This window comes from Vidua chalybeata, chromosome 12 (genome assembly GCF_026979565.1).
Source record: "Vidua chalybeata isolate OUT-0048 chromosome 12, bVidCha1 merged haplotype, whole genome shotgun sequence".
Classification (NCBI taxonomy): Eukaryota; Metazoa; Chordata; class Aves; order Passeriformes; family Viduidae; genus Vidua; species Vidua chalybeata.
In genome coordinates this window covers 14330776-14340603 of record NC_071541.1, presented here as the reverse complement: position 1 = coordinate 14340603, position 9828 = coordinate 14330776, and the positions used below count along the sequence as shown (strand labels likewise).

General features: G+C 42.6%; 1 protein-coding gene across 2 annotated transcripts in view; it reads left to right on the top strand.

The window, feature by feature from the left end:
- The window catches only part of USP4 (ubiquitin specific peptidase 4), a 33601-nt gene that overhangs the window by 601 nt on the left and 23172 nt on the right, over positions 1 to 9828 (top strand). For both annotated transcript variants that reach the window (XM_053953565.1, XM_053953564.1), the window contains exons 3-6: positions 58 to 188; positions 3596 to 3722; positions 5442 to 5587; positions 5771 to 5832. In XM_053953565.1, coding sequence (XP_053809540.1) covers positions 58 to 188; positions 3596 to 3722; positions 5442 to 5587; positions 5771 to 5832 — 466 coding nt within the window. The remainder of the gene's footprint in view (positions 1 to 57; positions 189 to 3595; positions 3723 to 5441; positions 5588 to 5770; positions 5833 to 9828) is intronic.

Sequence of the window (9828 nt, the reverse complement as noted above, 5' to 3'; positions counted from 1 at the left end):
TGGAGAAAAAAAGGTGCTGTTTGATGCCCTGCTCTCTGCTGTCTGTCTCCCTTCTAGATCCACAAACTCAGAGTTTGAAAGAACACCTCATTGATGAGCTGGATTACGTGCTGGTGCCCACCGAAGCCTGGAACAAACTAGTAGCGTGGTATGGCTGTATAGACGGGCAGCAGCCTATTGTGAGGAAAGTAAGTACGGCTGGATCAACTTCTCCTTTTCTTGGTTTCATTTTTTGATCTCCATCAAACTTAAACGGTTTATTTTGCCAGTTGTCAGCTAAGACAGGATTCTCAGTAGCTCTTCGGAGATAATAACGTGATGTCTTTTGGCATTGTCTGAAAGAACAGCTTGCCTGTTGGTGTTTCAGCCAAAATGCCTGAATGTTCAGGGGTTCTGAGTTGATGGTTTATTAGGGGCAAGAACACTGAACCTTTGGACTAGTACAGTGCTTTTATATTGCACGGAATAGTTTGTACTTTGTGGACAAGTGTAAGTTATTGGTCAAACTAGTTTATCTTCCAGGACAGAATGAGTCTTTTAGTACAGATGGATTAGGGGCTTCCTCTGGAGTGTAAGGTGATTCTTGTTTTCTCTTCCAAAACTGTGTGATTCCAAAATCTTTATAAAGAGATGCATATGTTGTTTTGTTCTGGAGTCATATTTTTGATTGATAAATGCAGTCAGGGATGCATTCTGAATATATAACCTGTTCTGGAAGGTGAAATTACCAAGTGTTTGTTTTTGTTTTTTGGTTGGTTGTTTTTTTGGAATGTGTATAGGTAGAAGGTTCTTTGCTTTTATTTTAGTTTAGTCAATTGTACTAAATTGAGCAATGCCAATCTGTGGGGTTCATTAAAAAACTAATCACTACACCAAGTGTTATTATAATGTACAGAATTAACATCACTTATGATTAAGCAGCACTGTGTTGTAAGTAAGGGTTACTTCATGGTGTGCAAGACCTAGCAAAGTGTGGCACCAGAAGGGAAGTAAGATCAGGAAGTGCTGGAACGTTGTCATTCAGTGTTAGGTAGAAATTGCATATAGTAAGAAATTCTGATGTCTTCAGGACTGGTGAGTTAACTCAGGATCACTCGGTTACCTCAGGTTCACTCAGCTGAGTAGACAGAACTCCCATGGAAGCAAGAAGTAGGAGAGGAGAAAATAATTACAGCATGTAAAGGAGATGTGGTTTTAGAGAAACATGTAACATCTTGAGGTATTGCAAGTCTGTGCTGAGAGGGAGAACTGGTACTGTTAGTGATCAGTACCTCTCCAAGTGAGGGAGCTTGCCTTCCTCAGCTGGCTGACTGCTTTCACAAAACCTGGCATGTTACTGCACACTCCCTCTTCTGAAAAATTTGAAAGTTGACAAGAGATTTGGGAGCTATTGGGGAAACACTTGGGCTTAACTGCATGAGCCTTCTTTTGTTGTGGTATCTGATGCTGCTTTCAGTGGTGCAGTAACCAAGGGGTAGAGCTCAGAGCTTGTGCTGGTTTACAGACCTAACATGCCAGATTATTCTGGGTCTAGTTAAGAGTAAATTTTTCAAGTTTTGAATTGCAATGAAACTGTCAGTCTCTGCTAACATGGTAACTGAAGGGGGGTTTTATATGTAAGAAGATGCTAAAATATAGCAGAATAGTAGGTTTGTGGGATGTAACAGCCTCTTACAAAAATCCTGTAGGTCAGTGAGACATAGAAGCTGCGCTGCTACACCTGAGTAGGATGTGGGCAGGATCTGGTTACAGTGTTCCCCAGATAGCATTAAAAGTCAAGAACTTAAACTTGTGGTCCTTGAGTGCTTGAAGACTTCTCCTAAAGATGGATCAGCTGTAATTCATGCATTAAAATATCCATAAAAGTAGGATCTGGGAAGCGATTTTCAGGCATCTTTATGGTTTTAAAAGATATTTCTTCCATCTCTGTGTTTGATGATCAGAGCCAAGTACAGGAGGATTAGACTAGATTTATTTGTGGTTCAGGTTTCTTTTGGTAGTCTCAAACCATATTTTTGGGCAGTCATCTATAGAGTCCTACGGGAAGGTTTATTATTGTGCTTCCTCAGCAGCTGAGTTGTGCTGAGATTGCTGTCCAGTGGCATGACATGAGTTATACTTTGGCAGAGAACAAGGAAGCTGGTCAGATGTAATTTAAAAGACATCTGCAGGTGATTAGAGACTCCGTTCGTCCATCCTAATGGACACAATGATCTGATCAGGAACTTCTTGGAAAGAGTTCTTTTTATTTCTGAACGTGGCTCTTACTTGTTTCTAACTACAGGATACTGGAGAACAGGAAGTCATGTTTAGTGACATTTATTCTGGAAAATAAAAGGAAAAGTTTTGACTTGGTTTCTTTTTTTGAAAAGAAGTCTGCTCTGCCTGTCAAGAAGCTGTTTAAACAGGGAGCTTTACTTTCTGTTGTAACAGCAAAGTACTGAAGATCTTTCCAAATGTGTTTGTTAATTATTTACATTTAAAGCACCTTGCTTATCTAATACAACCTTCTAAAACCAACAATCCTCAGACGATGGAAGCATAATTTAGTGGAATTATCGCTATAAGTCTAGGTCTTAATTCTTTGTTTCTTTCCAAAGCTGGGTAGTTTTTTCTGTAATATGTTAGGTGTAGATCTGGTGTCACATGAATAGAATGGAATATTTCAGTTGGAAGGGACTTAATCATCTGGTCCAACTGCCTGACCAATTCAGGTCTGACTGAAAGTTAAAGCAAATTAAGGGCATTGTCCAAATGCCTCTCACTGTTACTCTTAAAGGTTATACCAGCTTTTTCAATGAAATATAGTCTCAGTTTCAGAGGCTTTGTAGCTGCCAAGCACTCTGGAGAGAATTGAGATGTGGGGTTTTCTTTTTTTTCTTACTCTTCCTGTTACATTGCAGTTGTCTCATAACTGGCCTGTGAAATGTGCTTTTCTTTCTGGCATAATGTGTTTTATGATCTGTAGGTGAAGGATGGTGTCCAGTTTTATGGAAGATTTTTAAAAAATATGCTGGAAGCTAGTGGCATGAGTAAATGTACCTACTGGAATATTTTCTCAAATGCAAAATTGATTTGAAAAGTACTCTGAAATAAAGCAGTGTCATCAAAACAACTTCATAGGTACTTTTCTGTTTTTGCTAGGAGAGAGTAATGCGGCAGGTTCTGTGTACCATGCAGAAAAATAATTAATGCTTTGGTTTGCTCTCTTCTGGTAGAAGAGATTTTAAAATGTTCCAGTGTTCCAGCCTGGTTTAATTCTTTTATAAAACTTAACCAAAGACTAGAGGCAAAAGGTAATTTTCTTCTAGAATGCTTTGTATTATCAAGTATTTTTCATGAGTAGTTGGCTGACACTGTCAGTTCAGCTGTGTGATGATGGAACTTTGCACTGTGGGAGGAAAGCACTGTGATTTCCCATTTTAAAAACCAAACAAACCCCCCCAAACAAGCTGGTGACTGAATCTAGGAGCAAGTCAGTGTTCAGTTTATGGCTTGACTCTCAATACTCCAAAAGGCTCACTGTATTTAGAACTGTGTACTTCAGAGGAGTGCTCAGTTTTGCAGCTTTGTGTTGCTTTGTTCCGTGGTGCAGGTGGTGGAGTACGGGCTGTTTGTGAAGCACTATAAGGTTGAGGTTTATCTCCTGGAGCTGAAGCTGTGCGAGAGCAGTGATCCTGACAATGTCATCAGCTGCCACTTCAGCAAGGCAGATACTGTTGGTAAGTAGTTCTCCGATAGATGAAACTGTGCTCTGAGGCTGTCTGAGGAGATAATCTGTGCCCTCCAGAACCTCCAGACTGGAGCAAATCTGAATTTTCTCTCTCTCATTGCTATATTTTTCATAAGTTAAAATGCTGAATGTCAGCTGTCCTGTATCTACATTACTAAACTGAAGAAAACGTCTGTCATGGTATGACACTGGCCAAATGCCAGGCACCCTCAAAAACTGCTCACTCACCCTCCCCTGCCACAGCTGGCTAGAGGAGAGAAGAAAATTAACGAAGGGTTAATGAGTTGAGATAAGGACAGAGAGAAAACACTGAAAGGGCAAAATAGGCTCAGCTTGGAGGTATAAAATGAGTTTATTACTAACAGAATCAGAGGAGGATAATGAGAAGTAAAAATAAGCCCTTAAAAACACCTTTTCTTCCCCCAGCCCCTCCCTCCTTCCCATCGACTGGATATGGGGGTTTGGTCAGTTCATCATCTGAGGTTTTCTTCCGCTGCTCCAGGAGAGGAACCCCTTCCCCTCTGAGGCTGTGGGGTCCTTCCACAGGAGACAGTCCTCCATGAACTTCTCTGGCGTGGGTCCACTCTCATGAGCAGCAGTCCTCCCAAAACTGCTGTGATGTGAGTCTCTTCCCATGGGGTGCAGTCCTCCAAGGACAGGCTGCTCCAGCCTGGAAGCAGGGCTCTCTCTCTCCACTGGGTCTTCACTGGATCACAGCCTCCCCCAGGCATGGCAGGGGGCTCTCTGGATCCCCCGTGGATCCCCACAGGCTGGGGGTGGATCTCTGCATCTCCTGTGGATCCCCACAGGCTGGGGGTGGATCTCTGCATCTCCTGTGGATCCCCATGAACTATGGATGGATCTCTGCATCCCCCGTGGATCCCCACAGGCTGGGGGTGGATCTCTGCATCTCCTGTGGATCCCCATGAACTATGGATGGATCTCTGCATCCCCCGTGGATCCCCACAGGCTGGGGGTGGATCCCCAGGGACTGCAGGGGCTCAGCTGCTTCACCATGGTCTCACCACAGCCTGCAGAGGAATCTCGACTCCAGCACCTGCAGCACCTCCTCCCCCTCCTGTGCCACTGACCCTGGTGTTCCCATGTTGTTTCCCTCACATGTTCTCACATCCTCCTCTGACTAGGAAACAACTGTGTGCAGTTTATTTTGATTTTCTTCTTAAATATGTAATCACAGAGGTTACCACCCTCTCTAATTGGCCCAGCCTTGGCCAGCAGCATGTCCATCTTCAGAGCCATCAGGGATTGGCTCTAGTGGACATGGTGGAAGCTTCCAGCAGCTTCCCATAGGAGCCACCTCTGTGGCCCACCCACATTACCAAAGAGCAGGCCATACAGAACCAACACAGTATCTTTATGGGCAACTTGACATAGTAACTGAAAACTTGAACTTGTGTTTTTAGATGAAGAGAAGTTGGCCTTTGGGCAGAAAGTTCTCAAAGTGTTCTGCATGTTATTGGTTTGAGGGCTTGACAGGCAAATACATGACTGAAAACAGAAGTTTTTAATTTTTTTAGATTTAATATTAGATAAACTATATGAGCAATTATAACTTCCATAATATGTTTTCTACCTGAAGGATCTTGAAGGACAAGTGATCTACCTCCTTGCTGAATGAATATCTTAGTGTTTTTTCAATAGCACTCATGTTTCAGGAATTTTGTTGCTTTCTCTTTCTCCTGAACAGCTACCATCGAGAAAGAAATGAGAAAACTATTCAATATCCCAGCTGAGAAGGAAACCAGGCTATGGAACAGGTATATGAGCAACACTTACGAGCAGCTCAGCAAGCTGGATAGCACAGTGCAAGATGCAGGGCTCTATCAGGGTCAGGTAAGGGGCATAACTTTTTCTCTCTTCTTTTTTTTGTTTCATGTAGTGCTTTTGCTGATGTGTATTTTTTTTTTCACTTGCTTTTATGTATTTTGAGCAAACATAGACAACGGGATTTGCTAATGCTTTTGTAAAATGTGTAACAGACTTGCAGTTACCTTTATTACTTGTCCTCTCTTTCAGGTTGTTTTAATAGAAGTGAAAAATGAAGATGGCACGTGGCCTGGACAGCATTGCCTGGCAAAGTACGCAAGCATGTTCTAAAGGTTTCTGTTATTTTGTGCAGCTTGTTTGCTAGGCTTTAGTGACTACATGTTCTCTGTGAAAGCCTGGTTATCACTGGCTGTTGTGGCTTGCTTTATTTTGGTTATTTTGAAGGAGAGAAAATCTCAAATATGAATATTATTCAGTGGTTCTGCTGCTGGTTTCTTTTCTTAGCAAGAGTATGTTTTAAAGCCTGTTTCAAACAGGTTGTATAAGGATTAAATAGCTTAGGGTTTCTATAGTGCTTAGGAGGCAAAAGTGCTATTTGCGTTTGAACTAGTCTGCTTTAAAAGCCACCTCTGCACACTGCTGTTGTGCTTTGACATGGAAATGAATTTTTTTTCAGGAAGTTGGGTCAAACCAATCAGTGGTCAGGTTTGGATATTGGCACCTGGAGTGACCAGTGAAAGTATGGGCACGCCTCTGAGAACACAGGGGGTTAAAAGCAAGAACTCCCAGGGGAACTGTCTCTTTGGTTCCGGTCCTCAGAGAGTGCAGACTCTCCCCTGCCCAGCCATCGGCTGGGTGAAGGAGGGGAAGCCACGCGGCCTTGTCCAGGTAGGCCGAGGGGCTGAGAGTCTGGAACCGAGCCAGCTTCTGCAGACAGAAAGGTGGAAAGAAGCGGAGATGCCTTTGTCCCCCCCACCCCAGAGGGAAAGAGACAGAGAGCCTGGCGGCACCTGGAAATTTGCTGGCAGAGGAGGAGAAAGGGGGGGGGATGATGCCCAGCGTGGGAGTCGAGAATGCTGGGCCGTTCAGGGAGTCTGAACTTTTAACCCTTTCCTGGGAAATGAAGGCTTTATAAAATATTACTCCTCCTTGATTTGTAGTGGAAAAGAGACAGTCTGGGACCTGAGATGTTAGAAGAAGAAATTTTTAGGTGGGAGGAAATGATGGAGTAGCTTTTGGCTGGACTTTTCTTGTTAGCCATAGACTGAACCAGATTCTCCTGCAATAGAGACTGCATTTTAGGGGGATGCAGTGGTGACCCAAGGAGACCTGCTTCAGCAACCACCAGCACAGGAATGACAAGAACAGAGGAAAGCTGAGGAGGGAATGGTGATGCCCTCTGTCTTCAGGAAGAAGATGATCTCTGTACCTGGACCCTTGGCCCCAGGGGAAAATGGGGGGGACTGTGGTCCCAAGATGAGAAGCTGAACTGATGTCTCTTTTGGTCCATGGCAAAGCATCCTTAAAGGAGCCCTATGGGCAGTCTGTCCATGCATGGTGGTGAGAGCACTGTGACATGGAGAGTGTCACACTGGCAGATTTTCTCCGGGTGGTTGCCATGTGTGACATGGAAACACAGGAGGTGGCAACTGTGTTTCCTGGGGGGTCTATGGCACAGGAGAGGCTCCTCTCTCCCTTGATAGACTGAGTATTGATTATCTGAAGGGTGGTAATTTGATCAGGAATCCCAGGTGATGTTTCATGGTGGTTGTTTTGGAAATTGGGAGGAGGAGGGGTGTTTTAAAGGGTCTTCATCCTGGATTTAGTATGTGTGTTCTGTAGTAGTAGTTTAATAAAGTTTTTTTTCCTTTGTTATTAAGCTTGGGCCTGCTCTGCTCTGTTCCTGGTAACATCTCACAGCATTTATTTGGGAAGGTGCATTTTCATGGGGGCGCTGGCATTGCGCCAGTGTCAAACCATGACAACTGCACAGTGAAACAATCTGTCCTTTGCTGTTGTAGAACAGAAAGGATCTTAGAGTGTATTCCCAAACCTGCCAGGAGTGAATGCTCAGAGTTCTGATAGTTCTCCTTAAAAAGAGTATAGAAATAGCTGACCAACACCCCCTCTCCCCACAGAAGACAGTTACAGAAGCCTGTAGAAGTGACACAGATTCTCTCAGTGCTGTCTGATTTAGACAAGAGATGGGTAATTGCAGGGCTTGGTGAAATATTATGTGTATAGAGTGAATAGTGTAGAATGGAAGGTGCTTGCAATGATAAGGAACTGCTCATATCAAATCCTGCTGCAGAAAGTAGAATTTGATGACTTCCCCTGTCTGATGCCTACTTGGTTCCATCCCAGAGGCCATCAGACTTTATGCTGATAAAGAAAATGCTTTTCTGTACAATACAGTTCACTTACAGAACTTGATGCCAAGTGATCTCATTTGAAATCAAGATACACTAGTGTTATACTTGAGGAGTCGATTAGATAGGTCAGTGAAACCTCTTTTGAAACAGTACTCTGAGAGATCATACTGACTACAGTGAACTTGCTGTAGGATTGTCATGTGAAAAGCAACTTAAACATTCATATCATGTACCTGGTTGACAGTCAGTATGGGAGAGGCAGCTGTGCAAGACCAGGTCATAACCTTTTGTTTCTACATAAAGCAAAGCTAAAAAAGAGCTGTGTAGTGTTCTCAGACCTCAGAGTAGCCCTTTGTCAGCAGCTAGTTTGATATGTAAAGGCTTTGATTTAACCTCTAGTGATAGATAAATGGAAGTGGGTATTGGTATGTAGATTACTATTTTCTAATAACATAAAAATATTTACTTATTATAGCATGAAACTTGTGAAATTGACTTGATGCTGATAATGGTGGCTGAAAGAAGTGTATTAAGTGATACGAGGATTATATGTTCTTTTGTACTTTGTCTCGTGCTTCATCCTATCTCAGGCAAAATTTTGCTTCAGTGTTCTATTTCTCAACTCCAGAAAATACATGGGGAACTTAATATTTGGAGCTTTTTTTTTTTTTTCTGGGCTGCATCAGTTTATTATTGTAAGCTTATGAGGCAGCTTTTTCTGAATCTAGAGTTTTGATGACATTAACCAAACAGGATGTAGAGCTCTCTGCTGTTGATAGAGAAATGGTGAGCACCTGCATCACTGTCCAAGTGCCAAAAGATGTTCTGGCAAGCTGGGAGTTTATATCCTTCCTACTCACAGAGTGTGTGTGCAAAGTGACCATGGGCTGGGTGGTTCTGTGTCATCAGGATTTTTCCCCATTTGCTGCTTGTCAGAGGCACTGGCACCCTACCAGAGGAAATAGCTTTTCCACAGCTTTGGCAGCTGTCCTTGTGTTTCCCCAGCCATCAATCTGGCTGACATTTTACAGGAAAAATGCTCTTAAACTCCACAGCAGTCCTTGGGTGGTATATTCAGCCTGTGCTTGGCCACTGCTGTTAGTTAGTTTGCTGCTCTCTAAAGAACAAAATACTTTCTTCTTAAGTGTAGTTTGAAACTGGTTTTACTTCTAGACAAAGTTTCAGAAGAGAGAGTGGATTATACTTATTCTAGGAATTTCAAAATTAGAGGCATACTTTGTTTCTGAAGGGAGATTATATCAATGACTCTGTGGAATTTAGTACTCTTAAATTGTTACTTACAGGACTCCCAAAATGAAGTCCTGAGCTAGCCGAATTCCATTTCAGCACTAGCACACTTTTTTTTTTTTTTTTTTTTTTTCATCCTGGATATAATTTTCTTTGCGAAGGCAAACAAGAAGCTGTGTTAGTTCGTGAAAAATAACACCTTTTCCATCAGGTATTGTACTTGAAAACTGAAATGAAGTTGTATTTAGTGTCTACCTGGTAGCTATCTCTTTCCCTTTGCAATATGCAGCAGTAAAATACCTTTTGGTTCTTTGATTGGAGCTAGAATTTTCCTGCTGTTTCCTCTTCCAGCTCTTCTGTTTTCTCATAGCACTGTGTGCTGACACTGTGTGATTTCCGAGGACCCCTTCAGTAACTGGGCTAAATATTTTGTGTGCAGATCCTTATTCCCTGACTTTGAAGTGCTTGAGTTGCAGCAGATGCCAGGCTTGCAGAAGAGCCCTGAGGATGTAACTTAAGTTATGGAGGCTTTTGCATGGAAGAACTTTCTAAATGAGCATCCATTACCGCCTCTGCTTTGTCAATTGAACAAAATCCCAGCTAATCTGTCTCTGACAAAAGCTTTTTGTCACGAAATTACTATTTTATTATTGGTTGTGTAAAGGAGGAGGACTGACTCTACTCTGT